This window comes from Chelonia mydas, chromosome 10 (assembly GCF_015237465.2).
Source record: "Chelonia mydas isolate rCheMyd1 chromosome 10, rCheMyd1.pri.v2, whole genome shotgun sequence".
NCBI lineage: Eukaryota > Metazoa > Chordata > Testudines > Cheloniidae > Chelonia > Chelonia mydas.
In genome coordinates, this window is record NC_051250.2 from 49,153,312 (window position 1) to 49,173,044 (window position 19,733).

General features: G+C 36.1%; 1 protein-coding gene and 1 long non-coding RNA gene across 14 annotated transcripts in view; both read left to right on the forward strand.

The window, feature by feature from the left end:
- SCAPER (S-phase cyclin A associated protein in the ER) overlaps window positions 1-19,733 on the forward strand; it is a 356,135-nt gene that overhangs the window by 332,940 nt on the left and 3,462 nt on the right. For all 13 annotated transcript variants that reach the window (XM_043523924.1, XM_043523925.1, XM_043523920.1 and 10 more), the window contains one exon: window positions 17,836-18,027. In XM_043523924.1, coding sequence (XP_043379859.1) covers window positions 17,836-18,027 — 192 coding nt within the window. The remainder of the gene's footprint in view (window positions 1-17,835; window positions 18,028-19,733) is intronic.
- On the forward strand, window positions 1,112-8,862 carry LOC122461980. The gene is made up of 4 exons (XR_006284292.1): window positions 1,112-1,121; window positions 2,872-2,877; window positions 7,658-7,663; window positions 8,320-8,862. It is a non-coding gene; the product is annotated as an uncharacterized LOC122461980 (long non-coding RNA).

Genomic DNA, 19,733 nt, shown 5'->3' on the forward strand with positions numbered 1-19,733 from the left:
CATATATCACTTGCGTATCCATCACACAGTAATATTAATGCCACTGTGTTACCAGTTTGCATATTATACCTTCCATGACAACTTTTAGATACAGATTATGACAGCAGTGAGTTGGGGTACATGGAGCCGCTCAGCCAGCTTAGACTACTAGGGAGCCTCTTGCCCTCTGGCAGTGGGGCATTTTTAGGGTTCTAGTAGTGCTCTCGGTGAGTTGATTTTTAGACTGTTAGGAATGAATTGTATTTTTTAAGAGTCTAACAAGGCGACCTTCCGCATGGGATGGGTGCTCTCTTTTTGTAATTAGTAAAAATCTCGGTAAAAAAATAAATAAATAGTACCCCAAACTACTTTTAGCTCAATTTTTTTTTAAACTACGTAGATTTCATATTGATAGTGTTCTTTTTACATAGGACTTTAAACACCAATTTGACTATTTATAGCCGAATTGTTTACAATCTTATGGTACTAAAAAAAAATTTTTTTTTTCAATTGGAATCATAAAAATCATTGCGGATGTTCTTGAATACTTTAACGTGTTCACAAGTCATATGGTGTGTTGTAGTCTTGATAAACCAGAAATAATCCACATGTAATAGAACTCATTGGCTTAAAATGGAGCAAATTAAAAGACAGCTTTAGTGTCTTAGTGAGTTTTACATAACCCAAGAGGAGTTTAAGTGGACAAAGGCCTTCAATAAGAATGGTTTTCCACTCTAGATACAATTGGGGAAGCAAAGGGGAACATCTTGTAGATAATTTGTCAAGACATTTTTGTAGTATTGTAACATCGTGGATGAACAAAAACATGGTGCAAAAAATGTACTCTAAAAAGAGTGAAAATTTTCAAACTGCTGTGCCTAAAATGCAATAAATGACAGTGACCATGGGTAATTCAAATAAGGCAAGATCTTTAATAGCTTTGTAGGTTAACTGCACTGATAAAACACCAAAGTGGGTCCTGTGCTTTGTGAGATATTGACATATCTGAGCAAAGATTTTATGATGATGAACCGTAGTTACATTCAGTTAAGGATTTCTGGTTTCTGTCATTTTGAATCATCTGCAGAATAAACTTAGGCACTGACATGGTGAAAAGTACTACTTTTTCCAGCCTTAAAAATGTAGCCCATAACTGAATCTTGAAGTTGGACAGAATTCTAAGGTGAAAAAGGGGGCTGGGCACAGCCTTGAGTTAATCCACTAGTCTCTGGAGGACTAGGTTCTAATCTTAGGTCAGAAATAAAATGATCTTGGTGGCCTCAGCTTATTCCCTAGTGGACACTTGTCCATGTCAAAAAAAAACACCACAGAGTTTGGCATGATTCTGCTTAATAGGCAGTTTCTTCTCAGCCGAGACCCAATCCTGGAATATTATGGGTTTGGCCAGTCAAGATAGAGCTACTTTGGCAGAGATGTATGAATAAGCTTGCATGACACCTGTCTTTACTCTGTCTGACTCTAACCAAGGCTATCAGTCTCTCATTTTCATGAGAATTAAATTTCACACAAAAAGTTAAAACAAAGTCTGAAGTCTGTAAATCTTTAATCAGTTGCTGAGAGCCATCATCTGTTTTGCCTAGTGTGTGAGGGAACTCTCCTATAACAGCCTCATAGAATGTAAGCCATTCAACTCTCTCCGTACCCGCAGTGGCTCCCCTCAGCACTGCTGTGCACTGTTTGGAAAGAAAGACAACAGCCTGCTCTGTGTTCGTACTCAGGCAATTAACTATTCCTCTCTGTCTTCCTTGAGGGTCCAAAGTATTTTGATACTTCTCTAGGGGTGTCAGCCTGCTACAGCCCAAATTAGTCTGCAGGCCCAATTCCACTAGGCTTAAATAAAATAATGTTTTATTGGAATTGTATAGAAATAGAGGGAGAATTATAAATAGGCTTGGAAAGATTAGCTTTTTATCGGTAAATGTTTATAAACATCAATTTCAACATACACACACAAACTAATGGAAAAGTATTTCCCTCCATAATAATCAAAATTTACAGATAGTCAAAGTAAGAAAAATGCTGCTTGAGAACTTCTTAGAGTTAGATTTAAGGCTATTTACGGTGTATGTTTTGACATGTGATGTTAACAATTCAAGTTTTAATGGTTATAAAGCTTTAACTTTTTGAGACTCATTGTCTGCCGTCATTAAATAATTATTGCCTGACCCCCAATATTTTTTGCAACTGTGAAAATTTTAATTGGTAGATATAGGAAAAAAGGCTTAAAAATAAACATTCATATAAAACAATCAAATCCTGCCAAGCCTAATTATAAAATATAAGTTAAAAATAATGTCATCTAGGTGAGTACTATGAAAAGTCTTGCAAGTCTGTGACTAAACTTAGTTACTGGTAGATGATAATTTACCTTTCATGGCAGAAGAGTGTATTTTCTTATTTTCAGCTTAAAGTTTTCTTTCTGCCATCTCAATAATATAACACACAGAGCAATGTTTCTGAACTTTTACTGGTTGGTGACCCCTTGTTTGAACTCAAATGTTTTCACAACCACATTACATTTACTATAAAAGTACAAGTCAGAAATGTCTCCCTTATAACAATGATATTGCTGTATAATTTATTTGTGTGTGTTTTGAGAGGTTGACGGAGAATACTTGACCTTAAAGGGTAAGGGTCTGAGAGGAGTGGGAGAGCAAGATTTTCTTTGCTTTAGATTGTGATAAAATTTTCAGGGCTTTGCCACCCACCTGATTGTCTTCTATGACCCTCTGGGGTTTGTGGCCCACTGGTTGGGAAACAACTGCCTCTAGAGAATCTCTCCAAGTGTGATGGAAGAACTCTCTTCCAATAATCAGATTTAATTCTTGAAGACCAAGATTCTGATTCTCCTCTGACTTACGCTAATTTAAGTCAAGAGTAACTCCATTCTAGTCAATTGAGTTACACCAGTGTAAATGAGAGAAGACTCAAACTGTGAATGTCAACTTTTTATTAGAATTTGAATATTGTATCATCCTTTGGTCCAGATTTATCTTAAATATTTATTAGGTACCTGTAAGATCTCATTTCCAAGGGATTCTTTCAGGTACAGATTTCTCCTAATCATCATTCAACATAGTTGAGGCCTACATTGATATATTACCTGTATGTGTCCTTGTAGCAATGGGAACTGGTAAAGTTTTAGACCTTTCTTATCACTTACTTTGTATAGGTGTAAATTACTACACAAGATCATGGCGAATCAGGCCCATTGAGTAGACAGGAGCTATCCAGTCTTCCTACAGTCTTGAAGGACCTTCCCTTTAACACAGAAAATGGAACCTGAGGTCATGTAACCCATCCCAAATTCAGCAATATGTCATTCATTCAGATACAGCACCCAAATTAAGTTGCAGAAAAGGGCATGCTTCAAAGATCCTCTAATGTCCATCAAGCCAGTGTGCAAACACTTGACAATACAGAGTAGTGAAAGCTGTTGGAGTGTTGTTTTTCAACTGACCAAGCATCCACATTTGGATTTTTTTAAATGAGATCCAGTTCCTTAGCTGCAGCATACTACTTCTGAACTGCTAGTAATGACTACCAGTACAGAATTTCCCATCCACACAAACCAATTCAACACATACTTGAAAGAATCAGTGGCTACATGCTATATGTGAGTCAAACTATTTAATCCAAACCCCGCAATCTGTAGTGTTCAGACACCACCAAAATATCAAGTTAATAGAGACAAAAGGAATTGCAAATCATAGTTTTATTTAAAAAAAGATCAGTAGTCATTCTAAACATTAATGTGCCTTTCCATGAGCTACAAATTTTTAAAAATCCTCAATCATTTTGAGATGTTAAATATATCTATAATTACATAGAATAACACCTTGAGCAAATAGGAAAGTTTAATATGTAAGTCCTGCTCAAATATAAAGGTTTTTCGGGAGCCCTTTTGCACCTAAGTTCCAATAGTCTTAGACAAAACTGGAGACCAGTGACAAACATATAGGTGCAATATGTATAAAGACACAATTCTTGTTAATCAATTTTGAGGTAATCAGGTAGGTCAGAGAGTTGGAGGAAGGGTAGTAGATTTTATCTAAATTTGATGATGACCTCTTCAAAGATAATGTAGAACTAAAGATAAAAGAGGTAATATTTCAGTCATTTCAATTTTTTCTTTCAAATATATGGATTTGAGACATTGCACATTGATCCTTATTATTTGATGCCACAGTATACGTGTATTTCTATAGATAAGTTTGATTTGTAGCATGTCCGAATTTGTGTCTGATAACTTTCTCATCTGATTAACAGTTACAGTGTGTTGGCCTGTAGGTTAGTGCTTTGTAAATTGAAGTTGATTGGGTTAAGAAACTGAGGCCCCAATTCAGGAAGATACTTTAAGCACATGAGTAGTTGAGACTTCTCACATGCTTAAAGTTAGGCCTGTGCTTCTGTAAGTTGCTGAATCAGTGGCTGGTTATCCAGTTGTACACACCTCATTCAGGTGAAAATAACTTGCAAAGGACCATATTCATCTGTTGCTATTACGAATTTACAAGTCTCTGAATGAACCAGCTCAAACCTTTAAACCTCTTTTCAGCTTTGACCGCAGAGCTAAATGTGAACAAATACTGGAGTAAAAGATTATGTTGTGAATGAGACACAGGAAGTATGCATTTATTTAAAGAGTAATAAATAAACTTTGAAATGACTAAGATAACTCAGCATCAATGTTGAATAATGATTATGAACCCGAATTAGGATCTGCTCATATTGAACATTCATCCGAGAAGTATAAGCAGAAGAAAAAATTTGAAGGGGAATCTGTTTCACCTGAGAAAGCACTAAATCAGCACATTCAAAAAGATTAGAAAATTTTTGTGTAATATTCTTTATGTTTAAGCAGAAATGTCATATTACTGTTTTGGAGCTCACAAAAAAAGAAGAGAAAATATGAACACACTGTATGGAGTAGATAAGTTCAGGCCAGAAAATAGTTCACATTCACCTTCCCTGTAGTTTCACTACTTTTCTCATGGCACCCACACAAGACCTTCGAGAGTAGCTCTGCTTCAAAATAGACTACATTGGTCCAGGCACATGCTAACCTTACATCCGAAGAGCCTCAAGGCATCCTTGAATTTTTTCCATTGAGAATATTGCAAACTCCTACCTTTTTATGCTGTAATGGAGTTAATCTTTTCCAATATCTGTTACTTCTATATGTTGTACTCATACCTGAATTTCATCTGCTTTAGTTCTTCATCTGTTATAAGAAAAAAATATTAAAGCAACTACTTAAATAACTTTTAATAAATCTTTTAGGCTAACACATTTTTGCCTATGTATTAAAATTTTAAATTAGGAACATATTGAACCTCTATGTTCAGCTAGATTTCTTGTTAGCATCAGGTTTGATAAATACATTTACATATTTAAATATGCTTCTAAATTTATAACTATCCTTTGTAGTAAGTGATAGAAATATTTGGGATTATTATTGTGTTTGGCCAAATTCTCCCATCAGTTATATACCCATGCTAGACCAAAAACCCTAAAGCTATCCCAAAAAGGAAAATGCTAGCGATGTGGTTATAGTAAAACTAATATTATTTCTGAGCTCTTGTGTTCTCTAATTACCATTCTTTTTGGAAGCATACATTTTTATTTTAAGAAACTAAACATTTCAGATAAACAAAATGATCATTTTTAACCTTGTGAATACATTCTGAATACTGTTTTCAATGTAGAAATAGTACTCTGATCCATGATAAATGTTAGAGAAAAATTTACAACATACTTTGTTTAGAGGTTAGAGCCTTGCCAATGGTGGAGTTAGCAAAACGGGGGGGAAAATAGCTTGACCTTAAAACAGAAGAAGAGCCTGAGTGGTGACATATTCTGCTGATTAAATGCTAGCAGCATGGGATTTGTTTATATAGGCGCAAAGAAATAATACAGATCTAACTTTGAAGAGAAACTGAACTACTAATATAAAGACTTATTTCTTATACAAAGTTGTAAATAACCTGACATAAAACCCAAGCATTTAACCGTTTGATGGAGTACTGTGAAACTAGAAAGAATAGCTGCAGTGTATTTAAGTTCCTGTTTAGTAAAATTATTAACTCCTTTATACAGATTAAAATTTGACATTTATATAAATGATAAATAAATAGGAAATAGTAATAGTCTCCATATTCACAATGTAATAGTAAAGGTCCAGTGTTTATAATGGACATGTTCAGGACTGGAACAGCACTCACATAAGATTCTGAAAATGGCAAGTGGTGCCCTTTTAGATCCATTAGCTTTTTAGCCTGAGCTCCCGCTAAGAGAGTTGCGTCTGAACAGGGAATAAATTGTGGCAGAAGAACACACTCAAGTAGAAGAGAACGTTTTGATGCTTCATTTCACATGGAGTGAAATTTTGTTGAGAAAGATATATTTCTGGAGAGTTAGTTCCATGTCACAAGAATAAGTAATGCATTTTATACAAAATATCTATGGAATATACTGTAACATCAGCACATTTTTCTCCCATCAAGCTAAAAAAAAGCTGTACCCTCAGTCAGTTTAAAAGCTGGGTGTAAAAGCTTTCCAAACCACTGCTTAGACTTCTGCATTAGACCGTTCTTTTATGTTCCCTTCTTATTTCCTTATGTTACAGTAATTCTGTCAAACTTTTCATCTGCTCAGTGAGGGTTATAAAAGAAGGAGCCAAGTGTGAAGTTCCTAGCCATTTTTTAGTTACGCCAGGACAAAATTCAGTCAGAATATGTAAGGAAGGGGGATATTTTCTCCCCCCCACACACAATTCAAAAAGGGATGAACCAAGTTTCCTCAAACATTCTTAAGTAAATTATCTTGGGACTAAAATAATCATAAAAGATTTCAGGCCAAAAGGAGTTTGCTCGGGGAAAGTTATGAGCAACTGAAAAGGTTATAAGGAAAGGGGAGTTAGAATGAAAACTGGAACAGAACCTCAACTATGGGATTTGCTGCAGGAAATGCCCAAGTACACAAACACATTTTGCAATACCTTGAGCATATTCTCCCAGCTTGTTTAAGATGTAGCCATTTCTTCACCAAGCCCCCCAAATCAAACAGAAGTAATAACAAGAAAGTACATTTTCATGTTTTAGGTTAATCCATTATCACGGCCCCCTGTGCATTATACAGTATCCAAGTGACATTGGTCTGATTGCATCTCCAAAGACTAGCTCTGTTAAAATGCCCAAACACTGTATTTAGGGACCTGGAATAATGGATTATCATTGTAGATATTACATACCAAGATGAATGGGATTTTGTGTATGTGGCATAGAAGATGGGAAATATTATTTATCTCACAGTGAGGATACCCTGTCGTCTCGTACTAAAGTACCCCTCCAGGGGCGAGGACCCCAATTATTAGGAAGAGACAGGTAATAGTAATGGGGGATTCAGTTATTAGAAATATAGATAGATTTGTGATGACCAGGAGAACCGCATAGTGAATTGTCTGCCAGGTGTGAAAGTTGTAGACCTCTAGATAAACTTATGTGCAGTATTGGGGAGAAGCCGGTAGTCATGGTATACGTAGGTACCAATGACATAGGGAAAGGCAGGAAAGAGGTTCTGGAGGCCACATTTAGGCTGCTAGGTAAGAGATTAAGGTCCAGGACCTCTGTGGTAGCATTCTCTGAAATGCTTCCAGTTCCTTGTGCAGAGCCAGTTAGGCAGAACTGCAGGGTCTCAATGCGTGGATGAGACAAGGGTGTTGGGAGGAGGGGTTTAGGTGTATTAGTAACTGGGGAACCTTTGGGGAAAGAAGACTATACAGGAAGAATGGGCTCCACGCACACCAAAACAGAACCAGATTTCTGGCATGTAAATTTAAAAAGGTTGTAAAGAAGTTTTTAAACTAAGGGCTGGGGGAAAGCCAACACAGGTGCAGAGGAGCACACGATGTTCATATGAGACATCCCTTAGAGCAGGTTTTATTAAAGGGGATAATATATATCCTGGCAAAGAGAAAAGGATAGAAGTTGATAAAGTACAGCTAGGTACTGAGGAGAATCAGTCAAATGTAAAAGAGTCCCATTCAATTACATGATATGAAAGCAGAGAACTAAATATTGACAAATTTTATAAGTACCTGTATACAAATGCTGGAAGTCTAAATGCTAAGATGAGTGGACTTGAGTGCTTGGTATTAAATGAGGATATTCATATAATAGGCATCACAGAAACTTGGCAGAATGATGATAATCAATGACACAGTAATACCAGGGTACCAAATATATTGGGATTGCAGGGTGAGTTGTGCTGGTGTGCGAGTGGGGTTATATGTGAAAGAAAGCATAGAGTCAAATATAGTAAAAATCTTAAATGAATCAAATTACCCTAGAATCACTGTGGATAGAAATTCCTGGCTTGAATAATAGGCATATAGCAGTAGACTTATACTACCGACCACCTGACCAGAATAGTAATGGTGATTGTGAAATGCTCAGGTTGATGGGAGAGGCTACAAAAACAGAAAACCCAATAATAACAGGAAATTTCAACTGTTCTCTTACTGACTGAAAACATGTCATCTTAGAACAGGATACAGAGATAAAATTTCTAGACACTATTAATGACTGCTTTTGGATCATTAGTCCTGGAACTCACAAGGAGAGAGGCAATTTTTGATTTAATCCTAAATGGAGCACAGGATCTAGTCCAAGAGGTGAATATAGCTGAACCGTTCAGTAATAGCGACCATATTGTAATTGAATTTAACATGCTTGTAGCGGGGAAAATATGGCATTTAACTTCAAAAAGGGGAAATATACAAAAATGAAGAAGCCAGCTAAATGGAAATTAAAAGAATGAAATACCTGCAGAATGAAATGCCTGCAAGCTGCATTGAAACTATTTAAAAACACCATAATAGGGGCAAACCCCAAATCAATAAAAAAATAAAATAGAACAGTAAGAGGACCAAAAAAATGCCACCTGGTTAAACAACAGAGTAAAGGAGGCAGTAAAAGGCAAAAAAGGCATTCTTTAAAAATTGGAAGTCAAATCCTACTGAGGAAAATAGAAAGGTGGATAAACTCTGGCAAGTCAAGTGTAAAAGTATAATTAGCCAGGCCAAAAAAGAATTTGAAGAGCAACTTGCTACAGATGCAAAAGCTAACAGAAACAGTTTTTTTAAGTAATCGGAAACAGGAAGCCTGCCAAACAGTTGGGGCCACTGCACAATCAAGGTGCAAAAAAAGCACTGAAGGAAGATAAGGCCATTGCAGAAAAGCTAAATGAATTATTTGCATCAGTCTTCACTGCAGAAGATGTGAGGGAGATTCCCACACCTGAGCCATTCTTTTTAGTTGACAAATCTGAAGAACTGTCCCAAATAGAGGAATAGAGGAAGTTTTGGAACAAATTGATAAACAGTAATAAGACACCAGAACCAGGTGGTATTTACCCAAGAGTGCTGAGGAGACGCAGATGTGAAATTGCATAACTACTAACTGTGGTATGTACCTATCGCTTAAATCAGCTTGTGTACCAGATGACTGGAGTTTAGCTAATGTAATGCCAATTTTTAAAAAGAGTTCCAGAGGCAGCCCGTGTCAATTACAGGCTGGTAAGACTAACTTCTGTCCAGGCAAATTGGTCCAAACTATAGTAAAGAACAGAATTATCAGACACATAGAGAAACACAGTATGTTGGGGAAGAGTCAGTGTGGTTTTTGTAAAGGGAAATCATGCTTCACCTATCTATCAGATTTCTCTGAGCATGTCAACAAGCATTTGGACAAGGGAGATCCAGGCGATATAATGTACTTGGACTTTCAGAAAGCTTTAGACAAGGCCCCACACCTGGGGCTCTTAAACAAAGTAAGCTGTCGTAGGATAAGAGGGAAGGTTCTCTCATAGATCGTAACTTTAGAAGACAAGAAACAACAGGTAGGAATAAATCTTCAGTTTTCACAATGGAGAGAGGTAAATAGTAGGGTTCCTGAAGGATCTGTACTGGCATCTGTGCTGTTCAACATATTCATAAATCATCTGGAAAACTGGGTGAACAGTGGGGTGGCAAAGTTCTGTAGACAATAATAAATTACTCAAGATAGTTAAGTCCAAAGTTGATGCAAAGAGTTACAAAGGGACCTCACAGAAGTGGATGATTGGACAACAAACTGGCAGATGAAATTCAATGTTGATAAGTGCAAAGTAATGCACATTGAAAAACATAATCCTAAGTATCCATGCAAAATGATGGGATCTAAATTAACTGTTACCAATCAAGAATGAGATCTTGGAGTCAACATGGATAATTCTCTGAAAACATCTGCTTCGTGTGCAGCTACAGTCAAAACAACTAACAGAATGTTAGGAATCATTATGAGATAATAAGACAGAAAATATCATGATGCCACTATATAAGTCCATGGTACACCCACACCTTTAATGCTGTGTGACGTTCTGGTCACCCCATCTTAAAAAAGATAGAATAGAATTGGAAAAGGTATAGAGAAGGGGAACAAAAATTATTAGGGGGATGAAACAGCTTCCACATGAGAATAAAAAGACTGGGAATGTTCATTTGAGAAGAAAGATGCCTAAAGGGGGGAGAGATGATACCGGTCTATAAAATCATGAATGGAGTGGAAAGTGAATGGGGAAGTGTAATTTACCCTTTCTCATAACACAAGAACTAGGGGTCACCCAAATTAATAACCAGCAGGTTTAAAACAAACACAAGGAAGTAATACAGTATTCTAACATTCACAACAATACACAGTCAACCTGTGGAATTTGTATAACTGGGTTCAAAAAATCATTAGGTAAGTTCTTGGAGCATAGATCCATCGATAGCTATTAGCCAAGGTGGTCAGGGACACAACCCCACACTCTGGGTATCCCTATACCTCTGACTTTCAGAAGCTAGGGCTTGGCGACAAGGAATGTATCACTCAATAATTGCACTGTTCTGTTCATTCCCTCTGGAACTAGCCACTGCTGGAAGACAGGCTATTGTACTAGATGGACCATTGGTCTGAGCCAGTATGACCGTTCTTATGTTCTTATGAGTTCCTTTGATAGATAGGGACACAACTTGGCTAATTAAAATCAAATGCTTTGGGGAGTTGTTCCTTTGATTAGTCTTTAAAGCTCATTTGCTCTCTATGAAGGAGGACAGCATATTGTCAGGTTTCTACCACATCGTTTTTAACATAAAGCATAGTGACCAATTTTTTTTTTAACAGAAGAACAAGTAATTCAACATGAGTTAATATTTTTTAATTAATACTCAAACGTTTTGGGACAGCGACAATTTATTTTTTTATGTTTTGTAGAGCTCCAAACATACAGACAGTGCTCAGCAAATAATAATTAACAATGAGATTTGTACTACTGAGAATGACTTGCAAAAGACTATGTATTTTATTGAGAACTTGACTTGTTTGAATCTGTTCAATACTTTCTTTCACATTTTGTTTTGCCTTTATGTACACATTAAAAGTTGCCACTGCCTCTAATCAGACAATTAATTAGCCTCTTTGAAAGATAATTCCAATGTTTTTGTCTTGGATATGGGCCAGAATAACTGGCATGAATGATACCTTTCCAAAACTGAAAATGTCTGTGTAAGACACAGAAACCAAACCTAAATCCATCACAAGGAGTAAACTAAATATTCCTTTAAAAATCAGCTCTTCTACTCTACAGTAATCCTAGATTCAACTTCTACAGTATACAAGGGCCAGAAAAGAGTGTGATTGAGGCTGCATTGTCCTTTTGTTACTTGTAATAATTTTTTTTACAGTACTTAGTGTGTGAGCTTGGAGACACTAAAAACCAATCTGTGATCTTAACTGAAGTTAAGCTTCTTTAAATCTGTTTAAAAGTTTCTGGCAAAATTTTAAATGAAATTAGTCATCGTTGTCGTTCTCTCTCTCTCTCTCTCTCTCTCTTTTTTTCCTCCCCCAACTCTAGACATACGTAAAATATGTGCTGTTACCATTTGGAAATAAGAATTTTGGATTGTCACCAAAGATCCTTGTTGTTAGGTTAAAAAATGTAAATCCTCTCAAAACAATTGATTAAGTTACTGGTACTTTAAGATGTTAATTTAATAGTATGCATTGATATTTAAAACCTGCAGATGATATTGTAGACTTTATCTAGTACATAAATCACTATCTTGAACTCAAAGTTGCTAATGTCAAGTCTTTGTTTTCCCAGTATTTACATACATTCATTCTGCAGATTTGTAGCTTTGACTGCAAAGTTTTAGTTTGTTTAATGAGAAATATATTTGTCAGTCATGGAATATTTATGCCTCTTGGCCACTTATTTGTAATTGTATGGCTGTTAAGATTAGAGGATCCTTTTCACAGCTTTTGTTATAAAATTAAAATACCACTTCAAGAGATTTATCTTCTACTTTGAGATAGAACTGTTAGTCTACTCCACTCAAAAGAGCTGAATCCCTTTTGTTATGAAGATGTCATAATACTGCTTTGACATGCGTTCCTCTGGCTTCAATTTCATAGATATGTGCATAGTAGTAATTTTATTTTGTGTGATCAAAAAGAATATAGAGACTGATTAAACCAAACGTTATGTGATTGGGCAGTTGGCCAAAATAGAGAGCCTCATCTTATTATAGCTCTCTGTGTAAAGGTTCCCCATAGATCCACACATGGATATGTTCCTGCCCATTCTAACAAGTAGGTCAACTGCCCCTTCAGGACTGTGTCTGGGCTCTTTGTGCTCTCCAAAATCCATACAGAAAAGGAAAATAGCTTTGGGCTACTTATGCACCAGTCCCATCCACAGCCCTGGGGAAAGTCCACTCAGGGGCTATTAGAGCCTTATGGTTATTAACTTCTGAGCAGAGCCCTTTCTGCACATGGGACTTTCCTTTAAGAGGTAGAGGGTGCCAAGCGTTGGGAAGGGAAGCCCTGTTGGCACTCCTGTCTCAACAGAGATCTAAGACAGAGCTGCAGAGTCCAGGAAGTGGTGTGGATGACCTTACTCTCCATCAGTACCCCAGATCTCTGGGCCAAACCACTGCCAGTTCTGTGAAAGGGAAAAGCCTCTCTCTCAGCAGAGGAATTAGGAGGAAATGTTGTGAGGGCAGCCTTGTGTTTTCTTTGCTGCCATTCCATCCCACAGGGAGGGGGCCATTAAAAATTTTTTTCCAATTCCTTGATTTGATTATCCTTCCCTAATATTTAGAATGCTGTGTAGCATATCACCTGTCACATTTCACTTTTAGAATATATCCAGCTGTGAAAGGCGGAGACTTCTAGATCGGTTTTAACTATTACATACCTAGGCACATATATGTTTGGCATTCTAATTATCTATATTGTGCAACAAGCTATTAAGTAATATCTTATATTTATATAGTAAATATTATCCTGAATGAACTGTTGGCAGAGACACACTATTTTATAAAGATCAGGTGTTCCTTGTGGCCACTGGATTCTTGTGAATGAACTGGTTGTGTGTCAGTAGACCTCCTTGCATGTCTTTCTCAGCACAATATTTGGAAATGCATCTTGTTTAACTAGATAGTTCTTGGTGTAACACTGCATTTCAGACACTGCACTGTTTCATAGTGACCTACTGCATATGTTAATTTTCTCTTTACCCTCTTAGGTCATATTTAACATGTAATCAGGATAAAATAACAAGGCTGGCATTAAAGGTAGGTGGCATAGGCTGCCATCTAGAGGCGTCAGAATTGAGGAATTGTGCTCTCCCGAAAGGTCAGCTTCACAAACACCAGTTCAGGATCAGGATGGCTCTTCACTGTTGCACAGCGCTTGCAAAATGCAGCCAGGGCCCAGGAAGTGCTGAATTCACCAGTAAGTGAGGGAGGGATGCCTGACACTAGGTTACTGGAGACACTGGATGCTGTTGGGACAGGAAGGAAGCTGAAAGGTCAGTTGGTGGGATAGTGAGGGACAGTCACAAGTAGGCACCTCCCAAAGGCTTTCCTAACTGCCAAATTCATACATGACCCCTTCTTCCAATGAAAAGCATAGATCAGATCAGACCTCCTACGTACCAAATTCCCTCACACATACTAGTGACAAGTATTCTCAATTTAACCCTCGTCTAGCTGCCAGACCTCTTACCTCCCCAGCCTCTGGAGACAATAGCAAGAAAGGTGTCCCTTGCCTTTTAAAGGTTTTCCATTTTTAAAAGTGTGGTCACCCTACACAGCCTGCTCAACAGGAGAGGAAATAGGAAGTGGTCATCACATCAGCCTTCCGCCTAGAACTCACAGAGAACTCTAGCACCAGTTCGCTCTTGTTTTAATATATGCAAATTAATTGCTAAAATTAGTGTAAGAAATTGGGAAGGTTGCAAATTCAGGCAGAGACCAAACATGAAAAATGTCAGTCTTCAAAGTGAATGTTTCAGAAAGTTAAGAATAAGTGAAAAAAGGATGTTAAAATGGAAACTATTTTTCACCCTTATGTATGTAGCAGGCAAAACTGGTGCACCTGCTGTAATACCAAAGATTTGATACAGATATTAATGAAAACATCTCACAAGGACCTGTAAAGAATATTATGACAATACATATACATAAGAAATAATTAATATATTTTGTGCCATTTTTAAGTTGCGTTCTCAGTAAGTTCTAAGTTTCAGCTTATATGACAATGTTATCTTCAACTCTACAAGATGGAAGATAGCTCCTAATTTTAACAACATTTAACTTTTGAGTGGACTGTGCCATTGGCCCCAATTCAGCAAACCATTTAAATATCTTCTTAAAGTTAAGGGCATGAGTAAGTCCATTCCTACACAGGAAAACAGTTAAATATGTGCTTAATGTCAAGCATGAGAGTCCCATACTGGGGCCTTTAGCTCTAACATGTAGCTGAGAACTCCTCACTAGTGTGCATTGAGCTTCACATTATGAGTTTTAGCTGTGTTATTTTACTTGTAGACAAACAAAAATGCAATATAAAAACCTTTAAATAGTTACTTCATCACTGTTTTCTCTTCCTTGGTAGCTGCATACATTGTGAGTGTGGTTCAGCCAGTGTATGTAAGCAATAGTTGTCCATCTCTTTACCAGGTTATTTTCCTAATTATTTATGTATTGGGCCAAAATACAACTTGAGGTAAGCAGCGGCATCTCCCATGGCAGTTCTCTGGGACAAGTCCAACAGTGAAGTAAGCAGTAGAGCTTTATGATTTTTTTAAATTTCAACAAAAAAACAAAAAATTGCAAAATATTATTTTTACTAGTTCTAATAAGAAGTGCTGTAAATTACACACTGGCTTAAGTTGGTCAAAAAATGGGTATAAAAGTAATGTCGCTTTTACTGATTTGATATTTAGGCCTCAGTTCAGGAAAGTATTTAAGCAGATGCTTAGCTTCAGGTATGTGCTTAAATCCTATGGATTTAAGCACATGCTTTAGTGCTTTGCTGAATAGAAATGGCCTGCTGAATTGTGGATTTTAGTAAATGTGACAAGTGTATGCTCAGCAAGCTGGAGGAGGAGTGGCAGGAAAAGCAAGTTACAGGAGAATTACCGGTTCAGATCGACAATGAAAAAATAAGCACTTTTCTTCACCGAATTGTGGGAAGAGGGAATTCTAGCTCAGGTTACAGCCTCTTATTACATCACTACTCTGATCCTACAAATCTTGCCAGGATTCCTTAGCAAAGAGAGGCAAGTGAGGATCTGATATTACTATTTTAAAAAAAGAGAGAAAGAAATTAACTTTAATGTTGAAACTCTACTTAACCGTCATAAAGGAGAGTAAAAGGGAAGTTTTGATTTGTTTTCTTTACTGTTCAGTGTTATAAATCAGATGCTGAATTTTATTTACTCCATTCACTGAACGAAGAAGCTGTACTTTTGTTGTTCTTTTTCAATAAGTGGTTAATTCTTTTGTTGGTTTCTTCAGAGTACATACTCCCAGTTGTATCAGTTTTATCAGCCACGTTGGATACAATGAACTAAAATCATTAAATTGATTCCATATGTGATAAATGCCAGACTTAAAATAATCAGTGCCTCTAGTAGATTAGTTCAATGCATTTATTTGTGATGCCTACATAGTAACCCAGCCTTAAAACTGAAAAGAAAAAGATGTTTAAATATTAATTCTATGAATGCAGTAGCTATATGTGGAGCTACTTTGGAAAGAGGTTGCTAACTATCCGTACATTTTTTAAATAGCTAGTTAGAATTGGTATTGTAGGATGAGAAATGAAGTACCCTGGAAGTCACTTTTCCTACCCATTTGTCATGTACAATAGCCATTAACAGGAAGCCAAAGAGTTCTGTCATCCGTGAGTCAGAATTGTATCAGTTGCAGTTATTCCAGCCTATGGTGGAATTTTTGAATTAATTACACTTATAGCCGTAGAGTTTAAAAGAGAAGAATACGGAGTTACATTAAAAATATTGAAATAGCTAGGGTTGAAAACCGTAATTATACATTCAAAAGTGGTGATCATTTGCTTACAGAATTTGTAGCTTATAAAATATAGATTCATCCTGGTGCTTTATTGATAATGCATATAATGTTTTTCTTGAGAGAGCAATGTCTGAATGCATGCTAAATTGTCACATATTTGGTTGGGTTTTTTTAAATTCCTCCTGGATTTAAGAGAATTAAGGCATTCCTATCAGTATTCTCTGAAGGGTTTTCAATGTCTTTTTGGCTATTGAACTAAAAAATGTGAACTATTACTTTGTTGATCTTGTTCTTAAACCAAACTGCATTATCAACTGAGAGTGTGTTCTTAACGTATTGTTAAAAGTGCTTTGAAAACTTGTAAATCCCTGTAATTTATGTTCCTGTGGTCTCCACTGCTTCTTTCTGTCCTTCTGGTTTTAATTTGAACGCAGTCCTGTCTGGGTGTGTACCTGTAAAATTGTGTTTTTCCAAGTACAATTTACAGTCATGACCTTAAGTTTTACAGTGTTCCTAACCTTATAGGAGCTTCCTCCTATACTGAAAAGCCAACTTTGGGTCAAGCAGCTCTTTCATATTATAATTGTCTCATCAAGGTTACTTGGAACAGATCTGATTTTGACATTTTTTAGTTTATCATCAAGACTTTGTAGGACTAGTGAGTAAATTAGGATGGTTCCCCTGCAAGATACCATTAATGGCATTGCTTTTTTTCTTAAGATGTACACAGTTGTAAACCTAGCCTGCTTCATGACAACAGTTCCATTTATCTAAACAATTCTCCTTTTAGAGTCAATGGCACTGATAGAAACTGAGATAAGAAGTACAGATGGGAGGATCTTTCTGAGTCTATACTTGCTGAAATTCATTGCGGTGCAATTTACAGTCACCTTTTCTTTTCAGAGCCTGGGTGAATGTGTAGCAGACATCTATGATGAAACATAGTCTTTTATAATTGCTAGAGAGAATTCTAGTAAAGGGTGAAGGTGCATCATAAGGGTTATTTCATTACTGGTGATCTTTTTATTATTTTTCAAAAATCATGCTTATTATATTTTAAAAGTGTGTGTTTGTAAATTATTGTAGTCTCTTTGTAGTATTTCTTTGTCTCTCTTACAGCACCATTAAATGGTGTATAGTAGTCTTCAAATAACTCTATTTATTTGCTTAGTTGTTGTTTTTTTAATTATGCAAGAAAAGGATGCTTTGTAGTCAAATATTCCTTACATTTTTGTGCTGCTATGGAAATAATACTTGTATTACAGAAATGATTTTGATTAAATCCTCTGAGCTTTTCTTTTAGCATTCACTAAACATTTTCTTCTCAACCATGTTCTTTTAGTTACTATAGTTTCCAAATTCCTGCCAGTTAATGTAAAAGTAAGAGCAGACAGCACAAGTGTTCTAATGTTATGTTACTCTTGTATTTTCAGGTAATTGTACAATCTGGCCGTCACCCCACAGTGCTGCAGAAACTATGCCAGTTGCCTTTCCAGTATTTCAGTGATCCTCGCCTAATCAAAGTGCTCTTTCCTACGCTAATAGCTGCTTGTTACAATAACCCTCAGAACAAGATCATTCTGGAGCAGGAGATGAGTTGTGTTTTACTTGCCACATTCATTCAGGTAGATATTCCAGTGATGTGCAATTCCACACAATCTGACTACAATACTTTGGTCTTTTCTGTGCATATGAAATTAATTCACTTTAGTTAGTACAAATAAATAACATTTAAACACTTTGACATCTTCCAATTATTTTTCGAACCACAGATTATTTCTGTACTTGAGGCTTCTTATAGTACTAAAAGCTTTCTAAGTAGTTGGGTTCTCACTGTCACATGTGGGACTCTATTTTCATTAAAGTGACTGGACATGGTGGTGAAATGTGCACTAGTTGCAGCTATTACTAGACAGTTTTTAAAATACTGGTTTTTAAGGAAGATACTTTACTGTACGCGTGTTGTTTGTTTTCTATAATGCATCTAGTTACAGATAGCTACACAACTACATGCTGTGTACAACAGATTAGCAGAGAGAATTTAACAATCCTTTGTGCATGCGTGTGTATGTATATGTGTATATATATACACACACATGCACGCACACAAATAAAAATACCAGAATATATATTATGGTTCTGATCTTGCAGTCTTTACATGTGTAAACCATTGAGTTAATTGAGACTACTCTCATGAACAAGGGTTTGCAGGATTGTACTCTCTTTCTGTAAATTGATGTTCTGTGCTTTATTCATCAGATTATGAAAAATATACATATGAAAAAGATTTATTAACTATTTTCAAATTTAAAAGTACATGCAGCTTAACTAAATATTCTGATTTTTTAATTTAAAAACTTATTTTGATATTGATTGAACAGATTGAATTCTGTAGCAGTCAAGTGAAAGTTATAATTGTTGATAAAGCAATATTATTCGTAGCTGATGATGTATGACCAATTGAATGGAGAAAATTAAGTTGTTGGGTTTTTTTCAAAAGCTTTCCAAATTTTCCAAATCTGGACTGGATATATTTTGGGAAGAGTACATAAAAGCTAAACAATTATTAAAAAGTCTTCAGATGACATCAAGCTTTTCAGTGTACTGTAACTTTATATTTTCATCATTTTGAATACTCCGAATTTTTGCATAATTGTTACAAAGAACACTAGAATTTAACACTTAAAAATTGTTCCTCTTGTAACCAACTCATTTTGTATGCATATAAAAATATAATTCATTTTTTATTTTTTTAAAGTATTAAAATATGCTTGTATGAAATCTCTAGTTGCCTTTGACATAACTTAAGAAACACAAGTTCAACATCACACACAAACTGCAGTTTCCTCACCAGAAAGGGAGGGGGGCGGGAAATTACTCCAGACACTAATCTGATCATCATAATTAAAGTTATTTACCTAGCTTTTCTCACTGTAAAAGTGAGACTGGCATTGGTGATGGTTTCTGATCGAGAAACCACAGCATAAATAAAATTACAAAGGTTAGCTTTACTTTATTAAATATTAATTCAGGTGCTATTTATCCTGATTTGCAGTTCATAGGAATATTTGAAGTCAAATGCCAACGGCACATTGATTTCTTACAGGTTTTTAGAAGATGTTTTGACATCAAAATTAAAAATCTAATGGCAGATCCTCAGCTGGTACAAATTCTCACAGTTCTATTGACTTCAGTGGAGCTAGGACAGTTTACACCAGAGAATCTGGCCCAAAATGTTTAAAGCATATGATACGTACTGTAAGAGTCAAGGAATTTTCAGATATCAATAAGGAAATAACAGATTTACATTTGTATTTGTATGTCAACTTAC